Source organism: Giraffa tippelskirchi, chromosome 1 (genome assembly GCF_054371585.1).
Source record: "Giraffa tippelskirchi isolate mGirTip1 chromosome 1, T2T-mGirTip1v1.2.pri, whole genome shotgun sequence".
NCBI classification, from domain to species: domain Eukaryota; kingdom Metazoa; phylum Chordata; class Mammalia; order Artiodactyla; family Giraffidae; genus Giraffa; species Giraffa tippelskirchi.
In genome coordinates, this window is record NC_137275.1 from 158,396,163 (window position 1) to 158,412,325 (window position 16,163).

Consider the following 16,163-nt stretch of genomic DNA (forward strand, 5'->3'; position numbering starts at 1 on the left):
TTAGTTGAGATAAAAAGGAACACTTTACAGTAATAAGAGGGCCATCTCAACAGGAAGACATAATAATATTAAACATGTGTTTCACTGATAAAGTGAAAGTGATAGTCACAAAGTCTTGTCTGACTCTTTGCGACCCATGGACTGTATCCTACAAGGCTCCTTGGTCCAAGGAATTCTCCACGCAAGAATGCTGGAGTGGGTAGCCATTTTCTTCTCCAGGGCATCTTTCCAACTCAGGGATCAAACCTCAGTTTCCTGCATTGCAGAACAGAAGCTTTACTGTCTGAGCCACCAGGGAAGCCCCACTAATTTCAAGGCTCAGTAGAATACATGAAGCAAAAAAACATAGAACCAGAAGGAGAAACATACATTTAAAAGTTCTCAGAAATTGGGAGAAGACAAAATAAATAAACAAAGAATATAAAATTTAAAATTAACCAAATTTAGTTTACATTTAGAGAACACTACACCTAGCAAGTCAGACTATACACTATTTTCAAATGCATGTGAAACATTAAACAAGAGAGTAGATAACCTAAGTAACAATGAAAGTCTCAAAAAATTTCAGAGGACTGAAATTGAAGTATGCATTAAGACTATAGAAAAGATTTTTCTTTAAAAATCAGTAACAGAAGGATAATTTTAAAATCCCCCAAAGTAATCAGAATCTATATTATATTACCTAAAATGCTATGTTACCTAAAATGTCCAGTTTTTAACAAAAGGATTATGAGATATGCAAAGAAACAGGAAAGTATAATCCTTGGGCAAGAAAAAAGGAAGGTAACAGACAATGCCTATAAGAAGACCCAGATGTGAGATTTAACAAAAATTTCAAAGCAGTCATTATAAATATGTTCGAAGAACTAGAATAAGCCATGATTACAGAAGTAAAGGAAGAGTGACATCAGTGAAAATGGTGTATACCTATACAAAATCAACAACAAAAAAAGAGTAAAAACTGTCGTAATCAACTTCATGAGAACTCTGGAAAACAGTCAACGATATGCAACAACCAAGCAATTGCTGAGTCAGGAAAAAGACAATTTTAAAATGGTAGGAAAAATCAACAGCATTTCTACTTTGCTCTCTGCTCAGGAAGGACTTAGACATGGCAGCTGGTATTCCCAATGTGAAACTCTGGTCCATGGCTCTAGAGTTAACAGAGCCAATCTTAGTGATTGATTAAAGCACATTATGATTTAATCAATTAAACCCATTAAATAATTTTAATTTGCTGCCTTCAACGTGCTCAAAGAGCTAAAGGAAACCATGGACAAAAAACTAAAGGAACCAGGAGAAAGATGTGTAAACAAAGATGAGCAGTATAAAAAGTGAAAATCTGGAACAAAGAAGTACAATACCTGAAATGAAAAATTCACTACACTGTTTCAAAAACAGGTTTAGATAAAAGAATCAGCTAACTTAAAGATAAGTCAATTAAATTATCTAGTCTAAAGAGCAGGGGAAAAAAAGAAAAAAAGATGGACAAAACTAATACACCTGTGGGATACATTCAAGCCTGCCAACATTACATTATGACAGTTTCAGAGATTCGAAGAGAAAGTAGAGAAAAGGAAAGGATATTTGAAAAAATAATGGCCCCAAACTCCCCAAATTTGATGAAAACCATGAACCACACAAATCCAAGAAGCTGAATGAACTGCACGATGATAAATGCAAACTGATGCACATCGAGACACATTAAAAACCAAACCATCAAAAGACAAATATAAAGAGAACATCAAAAACAGCAAGAAAGAAATGATTCATTACATACAAGGCCTCAATTAAGCATTCTCAGTAAGACTCATAGCAATTTCTCATCAGAAACCAATATGGTCATGAAGAAATTGGATGACATAATTAAAGAGCTCAAAGAGAAAAAAGTCAAATGAGAATTTTATATCTGACAAAATAATTCTTTAAAGATGAAGTAGAAATTAAGACATTCTAAGATAACCAAAAGCTTAGAGATCTCACTATTAAAAGGCCAGCTCTACAAGAAATGCTAAAAAGTATTACAGGTAGAAATAATAAGACATTTCATGAGAAGAAATTTTAAAACTATGATGAAGATACCTATACACACTACAGGCATAAATGTTAAACAATGCAGCCACTTTCAAAAACAGTCTAGGGGTGCCTCAAATAGCTAAACATAGAATTACCATTTGACTTAGCAATGCTGGGTTTAACACAACAGAAATGAAGTTATACGTCCACACAAAAACCTGTATACAAACGTTCACAGAAACATTATTTATGATATCTAAAAGTTGGAAACAGCACAAATGTCCATCAACTGATCAGTGGTTATAGAAGATGTAGTATGTCAAAGCAATGGAATACTATTCAGTCATGAAACAATTAAGTACTGATAAGTGATACAACTTCTGCTTTATTGACTATGCCAAATAGTAGTGATCTACTTTATTGACTATGCCAAAGCCCTTGACTGTGTGGATCACAATAAAGTGTGGAAAATTATTCAAGAGATGGGAATATCAGACCACCAAACCTGCCTCCTGAGAAATCTGTATGCAGGTCAGGAAGCAACAGTTAGAACTAGACGTGGAATAACAGACTGGTTCCAAATAGGAAAAGGAGTATGTCAAGGCTGTATATTGTCACTCTGCTTATTTAACTCATATGCAGAGTACATCATGCAAAATGCTCGGCTGGATGAAGCACAAGCTGGAATCAAGATTGCCGGGAAAAATATCAATAACCTCAGATATGCAGATGACATCACCCTTATGGCATCAAGGCTTCCTTGATGGCTCAGAGGTTAAAGTGTCTGCCTGCAATGCAGGAGTCCTGGGTTCGACCCCTGGGTGGGAAGATCCCCTGGAGAAGGAAATGGCAACCCACTCCAGTATTCCTGCTTGGAGAATCCCATGGACAGAGGAGCCTGGTGGGCTACAGTCCACAGGGTCGCAAAGAGTCAGACATGACTGAGTTACTTCACCTCACTTTCACTTTATGGCAGAAAGCGAAGAAGAACTAAAGAGCCTCTTGATGAAAGTGAAAGAGGAGAGTGAAAAAGTTGGCTTAAAACTCAACATTCAGAAAACTAAAATCATGGCATCTGGTCCCATCACTTCATGGCAAATAGATGGGGAAACAATGGAAACAGTGACAGACTTTATTTTGGGGGGCTCCAAAAACACTGCAGATGGTGACTGCAGCCATGAAATTAAAAGACACTTGGCTCCTTGGAAGAAAAGTTATGACCAACCTAGACAGCATATTAAAAAGCAGAGACATTACTTAGCCAACAAAGGTCTGTCTAGTCAAAGCTATGGTTTTTCCAGTAGTCATGTATGGATGTGAGAGTTGGACTATAAAGAAAGCTGAGCACCGAAGAATGGATGCTTTTGAACTATGGTGTTGGAGAAGACTCTTGAGAGTCCCTTGGACAGCAAGGAGATCAAACCAGTCCATCCTAAAGGAAATCAGTCCTGAATATTCATTGGAAGGACTGATGCTGAAGCTGAAACTCCAATCCTTTGGCCACCTGATGCGAAGAATTGACTCATTGGAAAAGACCCTGATGCTGGGAAAGATTGAAGGCGGGAGGAGAAGGGGATGACAGAGGATGAGACAGTTGGACGGCATCACTGACTCAATGGCCATGAGTTTGAGTAAACTCCAGGAGTTGGTAGGGATGGACAGGGAGGCCTGGTGTGCTGCAGTCTGTGGGGTCTCAAAGAATCAGACACAACTGAGCAACTGAACTGAACTGAGGTGATACAACATGAATGAACCTTATAAACATCATATAAGCTTAAGAAGTCAGTAACAAAAGACCAAATATTGTATGATTCAAATTTATTGAGACAAAAAGGTAAATCTACTGAGACAGAAACTAGACTGGTGGTTGTCTAAGAAACTGGGGAAGAATAGAGAGTTGGGAAGTGATATCCAATAAGCACAGGGGTTTCTTGAGGGTAGTGATGGCTGGACAACTCTGTGAGGATAATACAAAGTACCGAACTGTACATTTTTAAGGGTGAAACATATGACTTTAAATGTATGATATTGAATTATATATCAATAAAGTATTTACAAAAAACAAACAGGAGACATTACTTCATACCCACTGAGTATGATTCACTATTAGATGGCTCCAAGGGTATTGCCTTGGCTGAATAAATGTCTGAACTATCTCTGGATTGGCCAGAATTGTCAGTATTAAAGAGTAGGACCCTGACAACTCTACCTCAAAAACTCCAAAAGGAATTCTCAGATCAAGTCAAAGAAAAAGAGTCATTTGGTTAATTTCCTCACTTTAAAAGAAAGATAAACATACTAACTTGTGTGTCAGTTTCAGCCTATCAATAACATTGCTACAAGCCAGAAGTCCCTAAAGACCCATCCAGGACTAAGGTGAGCCTCCACAGACATTTCCCCTTCCAGAGTTAATGCTGGGGCAGGAGCAGCTCTTGTTGATCTTATTATGATTACAAGGTGTATTTCAGCAAAAATCATCAGGGAACTTTCCAAAGTAAAAAAGAAAGGCCACAACTAGCAACAAAATTACAAATGGAAAAGCTCACTGGTAAAGGCAAATATACAGTAAAGGCAGGAAATCATCCACACAGAAATATAAAATCAAAACCAGCAATTGTGAGGAGAGCAGAAACGTAGGATATTAGAAATGCATTTGATATTAAAAGATCAGCAACTTAAAACAATCTTGTTTATATATAGACTGCTATTACAAAACCTCATGGTAACCACAAACCAAAAATCTACAATAGATACACACACATAAAAGAAAAAAGAATCCAAACAAAACAGTAAAGTTAACCATCAAATCCCAAGAGAACAAAAGAATGGGGAAGAAAAAACACCTACAAAAATAAATCCAAAACAATTAATAAAATGGCAAAAAGAAACACATATCGATAATTACCTTTAACATTAACTGATTAAATCCTCCAAACAAAAGACACAGACTGGCTGAATGGACACAAAAAAATAGTCTCATACATATGCTGTCTACAAGAGACCCACTTCATATCTAGAGACAATACAGATGGAAAGTGAGGATATAAAAAAAGGTATTCCATGCAAATGGAAATCAAAAGAGAACTGAAGTAGCAATACTCATATCTGACAAAACAGATTTTAAAATAAAGACCGTCATGGGAGACAAAGAAGAACACTACATGATGATTAAGGGATAAATCCAAAAAGAAGACAAAACAATTGTAAATATATATGTACCCAACATAGGAGCACCTCAATAAATAAGATAAATACTAACAGCCATACAAGGAAAAATCAACAATAACAAAAGATAAAAAGGGAGAAGTTGAACACTTCACTTTCATCCATGGATAGATCACCCAGGCAGAAAACCAATATGGAAACACATGTCTTAACACCTTAAAGCACATGGACTTAACTGATACTAATATAGAGTATTCCACCTCGAAGCAAAAGAATACATATTCTTCTCAAGTGCACATGGAACATTCTCCAGGACTGACCACACACTGGCCCACAAAGAGAGCCTTAGTAAACTTAAGAACATTAAAACCATATTAAGCATCTTTTCCAACCACAACATTATCAGATTAGAAATCAACTGTAAGAAAAACTGTTAAAAAAAAAAAAACAACAAAAATACAAAAACACATGCAAACATGTGGAGGCTAAACAATATGCTACTAAGCAGCCAATGAATCACTGAATAAATCAAAGAGGAAATTTTAAAATGCCTAAAGACAAAAGAAAAAAAAAGCACGATAATTCAAAACCCTTGGGATGCTGCAAAGGAGTTCTGAGATGGAAGTTTATAGCAATATAACCTTACCTCAAGAAACAAGAAAAAATTCAAATAAATGAGCTAATCTTAAACCAAAAGCAACTAAAGAATGAAATCCAAAGTTAGTAGAAGAAAAGACATCATAAAGATCAGAGAAATAAATGAAATAGAAATGAAAAAAGGAAAAGATTAATGAAACTAAAAGTAGGCTATTTGAAAAGATAAACAAAACTGACAAACCTCTAGCTAATTCAAAAGAAAAGGGAGAGGGCTCAAATCAATAAAATTGCAAATGAAAAAGGAGAAGTTACTACACATATCACAGAAATACAAAGAATCACAAGAGACTGCTACAAGCAACTATATGCCAATAAAATGGATAATTTGGAAGAAATGGACTAATTATTAGAAAGGTACAACTCCCGAAACTGAGGCAGGGAAAAATACAAAATACGAATAGACTAATCACAAGTAATGAAATTAAAACTGTGATTTAAAAACTCCCAACTAACAAATGTCCAGGACCAGACGGCTTCACAAGTGTATTCTATCCAACACCTTAGAAAAGAGTTAACGCTTTTACTTCTGAAACTATTTCAAAAACTGCAGAGTAAAACACACTCCCACACTCATTCTATGAGGCCACCATCATCCCAACTCCAGCAAAAAACAAATACCACAAGACAGTTACTGGCTAATATCACCGATGTACATAGACGCAAAAATCCTCAACAAAATACTAGCAATTCAAATCTAACAATACATTAAAAGGATCACACACCATGATGAAGTGGGATTTATCCCAGGGATACAAGGATTTTTCAATATCCACAGATAAATCAGTGTGAATCATCACATCAACAAACTGAATAATAAAAACCATATGATCATCTCAATAAATGCAGAAAAATCTGACAAAATTCAACATGCATTCATAACAAAAACTCTCCAGAAAGTGGGGCAGAGGGATCATACTTCAACACAATAAAGGACATATATGACAAACTTATAGCTAACATCATACTGAACAGTGAAAAGCTGAAAGCATTTCCTCTAAGATCAGGAACAAGACAAGGATGTCCACTCTCACTACTTTCATTCAACACAGTTTTGTAAGTCCTAGGCACAGCAATTAGATAAGAAAAAGAACTAAAGGGAATCCAAATTGGAAAAGGAAAAGTAAGACTGTCACCATTTGCAGATGCCATGATACTATACATAGAAAGCCCCTAAGACACTACCACAAAATTACTAGAGCTCATTAAAGAATTAAGTCAAGTTGCAGGGTATAAAATTAATACACAGAAATCTATTCCATTTGTATACACTAACACTGAAAGATCAGAAAGAGAAATTCAAGAAACAATGCCATTTATCATCACATCAAAAAGAATATATATCTAAGAATAAACCTATCTAAAGAGTTAAAAGACCTGTACTACAAAAACTATTAAGAAGCTGATAAAAAAAACTGAAAATGACACAAGTGGAAAGATATACCATGTTCTTGGATTGCAACAATTAATAATGTCAAAAGGACTATACTACCCAAGGAAAAACACAGACTCAATGCAATTCCCTATCAAATTACCAATGGCATTTTTTTAGAACTAGAATAAAAAATCTTAAAATTTGTTAGGAGACACAGAAGACCCCGAACAGTCAAAGCAATCTGTGAAAGAAAAATAGAGTTGAAGGAATCAGACTCCCTGACCTCAGATTACTGAATAAAGCTACAATCATCAAAACAGTATGGCACTGGCACAAAAACAGAAAGATAAGTCAATGGAACAGGATAGAAAGCCCAGAAACAAACCCATGCATCTATAATCAATTAATCTATGACAAAGGAGGCAAGATTATACAATGAAGAAAAGACAGTCTCGTCAATACATGGTGCTGGGAAAACTGGACAGCTGTATATAAAAAAAATGAAATAAAACATTCCTTAACACCACATCCCAAAATAAAATGAACTAAAGACCCAAATGTAAGACCAGATATTATAAAACTCTAAGAGAAAAACATAGGCGAAACACTCTCTAACATGAAACACAGCAATATCCTTTTCAACACAGCTCCTAAGGTTATAAAAATGAAAATAAGCAAATGGGACCTAATTAAACTCAAAAGCTTTTGCACAGCAAAGGAAACCATAAACAAAATGAAAAGACAACCACAGAATGGAAGAAAACATTTACGAATTATCTGAAGGACAGGGATTAGTCTCCAAAAATCTACAAATACCTCATGCATAACAACAACGACAAAAAAATACAATAAAAAAATGGACAGAAATCTAAATAGACATTTCTCCAAAGAAGATCAAGAGGCACATGAAAAAATATTCAACATTACTAATTATTCAGTTCAGTCGCTCAGTCATGTCCGACTCTGCAACCCCATGAACCGCAGCACACCAGGCCTCCCTGTCCATCACCAACTCCTGGAGTTCACCCAAACTCATGTCCATTCAACCATCTCATCCTCTGTTGTCCCCTTCTCCTGCCCTCAATCTTTCCCAGTTATTAAAGAAATACAAATCAAAACTATGAGAGATCACCTCACACCAGTCAGAATGGCCATCATCAAAAAAATCTACACACAATAAATGATGAAAAGAGTGTGGAGAAAAGTGAACCCTCTTACACTGCTGGTGGGACTGTAAATTGGTACAGCCACTATGGAGAACCATATGGAGGGTCCTTAAAAAAAATTAAAGTAGGGCTTCCATGTAATCCAGCAATACCATTCCTGAGCATATAGCTACCCAGAGAAAAACTGGATAGTTTGAAAGGCTACATGCACTCCAGTTTCACGGCAGCACTGTTTACAACAGCCAAGACATGGGAGCAACCTAAAGGGCCATCAACACAGGAATGGATAAGACAGATGCCGTACATATATACACCAGAATATCACTCAGCCATTAAAAAGAAGGAAACAATGCCATTTGCCAACAACATGGATAGAACTAGAAATTAACATACTAAGTAAGACAGAGAAAGGCAAGTATCATATGATATTGTTTATATGCGGAATCTAAAGAAATAATGCAAATGAACTTATTTACAAAACAGAAAGAGACTCACAGACTCAGAGAACTGAAGAGTTACCAAGGGAAAGGGTGGGGGAGAGGGAAAAAATCGAAGTTTGGGATTTACATGTACATAGATAACCAACAAGGACCTACTGTATACTGCAGGGAACTCTGCTCAACACTCTTTAATAATCTGAATGGAAAAATAGTTTGAAAAAGAATAGATACATGTAAATGTCAAACCGCATCACTTTGCTATACACCTGAAACTAACACAACGTTGTTAATCAACTATATTCCAATATAAAATTTAAAAAATTTTAAAAGCTACCAGGTGCTTATCAATACACACATACACCCTAGTGCTATTGTAAGAACTGAGTAACACATAAAACAATTGTGTGTTTTACGTAAACAATGGGAATAAATTTCAGCCAGTGGAAAGAAGTGAATGGGATACAACTGTAACATGAACTTCATATTCTCATTTCAACTGAGAAAAGAATAAAAGTCACTTTAAAAAATACATTTCCTTTAAGCATTTTTTTTACAATTAGAAGTTATAACAGATCAAGATTCTTCATTAAATACAAATATCTCAATATTAAAACTGTTATTTATAACTTAATATAAATTATTTTATCATCAGAGCTATACTTAACAAAAGGTCATTCAATAAAGGGCATTTGGGGATGGGAATGGAAAGGAATTTGAAGATAACAGATATGTGAGTAGGTAGTCAAGAAAGTCTAACTGGTAAAGGGCTCAGAGAGGTAGGAGGATTCCAAAAGATAATTCTATGGGCCTCTTTTGTCTAAACGTTGCTGTTTCTACACTAGAGATAATTATCTCATATCTTTAACATAAAACTTGTCAAGGCTGTAGATATGATATCAGAATAATTGTCTTCTCATTTCACAGATTTCTGAATCAAGAAGACCATCTAGACATGACTGTGAGAATACAGGGAGAACCTGGATTTTAAACCTGATTCAATGATAGCTTTGGGTACCCTCACTGCTGCTGCTGCTAAGTCGCTTCAGTCGTGTCCAACTCTGTGCGACCCCACAGACGGCAGCCTACCAGGCTCCCCTGTCCCTCGGATTCTCCAGGCAAGAATACTGGAGTGGGTTGCCATTTCCTTCTCCAATGCAGGAAAGTGAAAAGTGAGAGTGAAGTCGCTCAGTCGTGTCCGATTCTTAGCGACCCCATGAACTACAGCCTACCAGGCTCCTCCGTCCATGGGATTTTCCAGGCACGAGTGCTGGAGTAGGGTGCCATTGCCTTCTCCGACCCTTACTGAGGAAGGAAAAATTTATTTTGAATACTGAAAATAGAAAATTATTTGTGGCCAAGAGGGAAAAGTGTAGCAGGCTACATTATTGCTCACAAATACTCCATCTTTTCTTCCCACTCCCTGAGAGGACCATCTCATCTGACCCAACACTGGCTTGGCCATAGGACTCAGTTTGGCCAATGGAATCTGAGCAGAAGTGATAGTGTGTTAGTTCCAAAAAGAGGCAGTAGGAGGTATTTCATTTCCAGCAGCCCTAATGTGTTTTTTTGCCTTTTACCAGGAGAACAGCATGTCTCATTTAGGGGTTATTCCTACAGCCTGGAATCCAAAATGAGGCTATACATGGAACAAACACCTACCAGCTATCTTAGTTTACCATATGTGTTATAAATCACAGCCATCAATATGTGGTGTTACAACTTCTCATGTGATTTCAGATAACCTTCCTTCTATAACTTCACACTAACTCACAGGATGCAACCTTTTCAACATCCACTTCCACAAGCAAGCTTCATGACTTTTTTAAGGTAAAGTGCCAAATATATTGCACTATTTATATATTTTCCACTTAGCATGTGCTGTTTTTACTAAGTTTTTTTTAATATCACCAAGTTTAGACTGTCATACCCCTAACCTTATTTTTCCTATAAGCCCTGTGGTTTTTACTGCACAATTCTGCAGAACACATTGTCTTTTAAGAACACATATTTCACACCATAACATAACTGACTACATCTTGAAAAAAGAGACACAAATATCCATAATTCGAAGGGACACAGATAACTTAGTTATCTATAACTAAGCCACATAAGGGTAGAAAAGCAACTAGGGTAAGGTGATATTTAACCTTATGACCTGGTAACACTGTCAAATACAATCACATTGGGAGAATATGTTTCAACATATGAATTTGAATGTTTGTGTCCTTCTCCCTCAACCTATATAGCACTCTATTCCTGGCCCTCCAAAAATAATATCCTTTTACATTCAAAATATATTCATTCCATCCCAATAGCCCCAGAAGTCTTAACTCATTCCAGGATCAACTCAAAGTCTGAGTTCAAAGTCTCATGTAAACATCATCTAAATCAGATGTGGATGAGACTCAAGCAAGGCTTCAGCAGTATGTGAATTGAGAACAAGCTGGGTTTAGAAAAGGCAGAAGAGCCAGAGATCAAATTGCCAGTATATGTTGGATCATGAAGAAAGCAAGGAAGTTCCAGAAAAATATCTACTTCTGCTTTACTGACTATGCTAACACCTTTGACTGTGGATCACAACAAACTGGGGACAATTCTTAAAGAGACGGGTAAACCAGACCACCTTACTTGCCTCCCAAGAAATCTGTATACAGGTCAAGAAGCAACAGTTATAACCAGACATGAAACAACGGACAGCTTCAAAATCAGAAAAGGAGTACAACAGGGCTGTACACTGTCACCCTGCTGTCACCCACACTGTCACTGTCACCCATGCTGAATACATCATGTGATATGCCAGACTGGATGAATCACAAGCTGGAATCAAAATTGCCAGGAAGTAATATTAACAACCTCAGTACGCAGATAATACTACTTTAATGGCCGAGTGAGGAGGAGCTAAACAGCCTCTTGATGAGAGGGAAAATAAGCTGGCTTAGAACTCAACATTGAAAAAACGAAGATCATGGCAACCAGTTCCATCACCTCATGGCAAATAGAAGGGAAAAAGTGAAAGCAGTGATAGATTTTATTTTCTTGGGCTCCAAAATCACTGCAGACGGTGACCCCAGTCATGAAATTAAAAGATGCTCACTCCTTGGAAAAAAGAGACACAAACTCTGGTGGAATAAGCATCTCCACCAAAGCATCTTTGGTGTCATAAGCTATGACAAACCTAGACATCATATTAAAAAGCAGAGACGTTGCTCTGCCAATAAAGCTCTGTACAGTAAAAGCTTTGGTTCTTCCAGCAGTCATGTACAGATGTGAGAGTTGGAGTATAAAGAAGGCTGAGCGCCAAAGAACTGATGTTTTCGAATTGTGGTTCTTGAGAAGACTCGTGAGAGTCCCTTGGACAGCAAAGAGATCAAACCAGTCAATCCCAAAGGAAATCAATCCTCAATATTCATTGGAAGGACTGATGCTGAAGCTCCAATACTTTGGCCATCTGATGAGAAGAGCCAACTCATTAGAAAAGACCTGATGCTGGGAAAGATTGAGGACAGGAGGAAAAGGGAACAACAGAGGTTGGATGGCATCACCGACTGAAAGGACATGAGTTTGAGCGTGGTTCAGAAGATGATGAAGAATAGAGAAGCCTGGTGTGCTGCAGTCCATGGGGTTGCAAAGAGTCAGACATGACTTAACGACTGAACAACAAGGTACAATTCATCCTGAGGTTCTCCAGCTGTAAACCTATGAAATCAAACAAGTTATGTGTTTCTAAAATATAATGGTGGAAAAGGCATAGGACAGATGTTCCCATTCCAACAGGCATAGGACAGATATTTCCATTTCAAAAGAAAAGAAGAAACGAGTGACAAGTCTCAAATAAATCTAAAACCTAGTAAGACAAATTCCATTAGATCTTAAGGTTGATGAATAATCCTCTAACTTGATACTGTGCCTTCCAGACCCCACCGAGATCCCGCCTGCAGGGCACACCAGGGCAACATTCCTGTCCCTTCAGCTATGCTGGGCAGAAGTTGGGCACCAAAGATTCCTGGCAGCCCTTCCCCATGCTTCCCTTCTTTGAAATCTAGGTGGAGTCAGACATGTCTCTAGGGCCTTTGCATTCTCCACTAGTGGAGATACTTATTCCACCCACATTTGCTGCCTGCACCCAGCTGAGGGATAACTGCCGCACTAGGGGCTGCCAGAACCATATCCAAGGCAGCCAAGGAGCTTAGCAACAGCATTAATTTTTCACAACTATAAGCAGCTACGAGGACTCAAGCCACACCTTCAACCCTTTGCTTAGAAATGACTTGAATACCCAATTTTCTTGCTCATAAGTACTACATTCTACAAAGCACTGAAACATGAACACAACTCAGGCAAGTTCTTTGACACTTTATAACAAGGATCACTTTTCTTTCAGTTTCCAATAACATGGTCCTTATTTCCATCTGAGATCTTATCAGAACGGTCTTTATGGAACACAATTCTACCAATATTCTGCACAGGATTACACAGGTGTCCTCTAAGAAAACTGTTTTCTTACAACTCGGCTTCTTTCTTTCCAAGTCCTCACCATAATCTCCTTTAAAGATCTGTTCCCAACAATGTAGACTTTTTCTAGCACGCACCTCAAAACTCTTCCATTACCCATTACCCAGTCCCAAAGCCACTTTTACATTTTTAGAAATTTGTTACCGCCCTTCCTCTTCTCAGTACCAATTGCTGTTTTAGCTCATTCAGGAAATTACCATAGATGAAGTAGCTTATAAAAAACAGAAACATATTCCTCACATTTCTGGAGGTTGGGAAATACAAAATCAAGGTGCTAGCAGATGTGGTGCCTAATGAGGACCCAATTCCTGGTTCGTAGATGATTCATTTTCTTATTCGTCTTCTTGCTATCTCCACACATGGTAGGAGAGGCAGAGGAACTCTCAGAGATCTCTTTAATAAAGGTACTAGTCCCACTGATGAGGGGTCCACTCTCATGACTGATTCATCTCTGGAAAGGCCCACTTTCAAAGTCATCACACTGGAGGAGTAGGTCACAACACGAATTTGGGGGGAACACATTCAATCTATACCACTAGCTCAACACAGAATTTACCTTATATTCTACTTTAGTAATTTTCTCATTTTATATGCATATGAAAACATTTGTCAGTCATAGAAGCATAAAAAATATATTACACAGGTACACTGTGTTAAGAGTATAATAAACCAAGCATATATTAATAAGAAGAAAAACTGTTTTTTAATACTTACCACAAGCTTTAGAAGCAGCAACACAAATCTCTTCAGCAACATACTCCCCAGTTGGAAACTTCAGATAATCCCCCTCAGCTTTCCCAAGGGAATGATAAAGATAGACCTGTAGGACTGGATCTATTTGCTTCACAGAATTAGCATTTCCAGAAATATCACCATTCTGATGTACAGGGGATGTGGATGTTCCTTCCATTTCTGTCATTGTAAGGCAAGCCATTCCCATGCAGAGCTGTTTTCAGAACATTTGCCTGTAAGAGAAACCAAAGTTACAAATGAAAGTGATACTGATAAGTTATCCTTCATATATAAAGAAGTCTTCACTGATAGCATTGACTCTGTCAAATCCACTAACTGAATAAGTATCATGCACAAGCATTTCTCAGAGATACTGAGGGTTTTGTTCCAGATCAGTGCAATAAAATAAGTCACACCAATTTTTTAGTTTCCCAGTACATATAAAAGTTATATTTACACTATACTGTACTCTATTATGGAGAAGGAAATGGCAACCCACTCCAGTATTCTTGCCTGGAGAATCCCAGGGACGGCGGAGCCTGGTGGGCTGCCGTCTATGGGGTCGCACAGAGTCGGACACGACTGAAGCGACTTAGCAGTACTCTATTAAGTGTGCAATAGCATTATGTCTTAAAAAAAAAAACAACACTGTACATACCTTAACTGAAAATGCATTATTATTGTTAACCGTCACGTGAAACTTCAGCAATTTATAATCTTTCCACAGCACTAACTCTCATTAAGGATATAAGATAAATACTGAAGAAAAAAAACACCTGGCAAACTGAATCCAGTAATTTTTAAAAGAATAATAAACCTTGACTGAGTCTGGGAATCCCCTGGTGGTCCAGTGGTTAGGGCTTGGCATTTGCTGTCAGTGCTGCTGCCCAGGTTTGATTCCTGGTCAGGGAACTAAGATCACAAGCCATGTGGTTCAGCCAAAAAAAAAAAATCTTGATGAGTTATTTATACCAGAAATGCAAGGTTAACTGAATAATCAAAATTCAATCAATAAAATTTACTACATTATTAGAATAAATGAGAAAAGTAACACACGATCATTTCACTAAATGCCAAAACTGAATTAAAATTCTACAACAGTTCATGATAAAAACTCAGCAAACTAGGTTTAAAAGCAAACATGTGATTAAGAGTAACTACAAAAGACCTAAAATTAACAACTTAATGGCAAAATATCAAACTTGTTTTTCCTGAATTCAAAAACTTAATATGTATGTCTAAAATCATGTCTTCTAATCAATATTGTAGTGCAGGTCCTGGACAGTGCAATATGGCAAAAAAAAGAAATAAAAGGTATAATGGAAAAGGTAAAACTATCATTATTCATACATGATATGACTGTGTACAAAGAAAACTTAAAAGAACCTAAAAATTACTAAAGTGAGCTTATAAGATCACAAGATACAAAACCAATAGATAAAAATCTATTGCAATTCCCATATGCCAGAACCAATTAAAAAATGAACATTCTAAACTGATATAATTTATAACAGGAATCAAAAAGTTAAATATGTAGGAACAAATTTATTGAAATATCTGTAAGAACTCTGTAATAAAAATAAATGAAAACATTGTTAGAAGAAAAAAAAAAAGGCCAGAAAATTTGAATAGATATTTTTCTAAAGAAGACATACAGATTACTAATAGGAACATGAAAAGATAACTCAACATCACTAATTATTAGAGAAATACATATCAAAATAATGAAGCATCACCTCACACCTGTCAGAATTGCCATCATCAAAAAGTCTACTAATAACAAATGCTGGAGAAGATGGAGGAAAAAAGAACTCTACTACAGTGTTGGTGGGCATACACATTGGTACAGTCTCTATGGAAAAAAGTGTGGAGTTTCCTCAAAAAACTAAAAATAGAATAACCATATGATCCAGCAATTCCACTCCTGGGTATATACTCAAAACAACCAACAACACTAATTTGAAAAGCTACAAGCACCCCTACGTTTATAGCAGCACTTTTTCTAGTTTTTCTTCTTCTATTTGCCATGAAGTGATGGGACTAGATGTCATGCCCTTAATTTTTTGAATGCTGACTTTTAAGCCAGCTTTTTCACTCTCTTCT

General features: G+C 36.8%; 1 protein-coding gene across 19 annotated transcripts in view; it reads right to left on the reverse strand.

The window, feature by feature from the left end:
- The window catches only part of JAK2 (Janus kinase 2), a 119,566-nt gene that overhangs the window by 75,709 nt on the left and 27,694 nt on the right, over window positions 1-16,163 (reverse strand). For all 19 annotated transcript variants that reach the window (XR_014056950.1, XR_014056938.1, XR_014056945.1 and 16 more), the window contains one exon: window positions 14,043-14,293. Coding sequence is in view for 11 of the 19 variants with exons in the window: in XM_081501077.1 (XP_081357203.1) it covers window positions 14,043-14,268 (226 nt within the window). In the remaining 8 variants the exon portion in view is untranslated. The remainder of the gene's footprint in view (window positions 1-14,042; window positions 14,294-16,163) is intronic.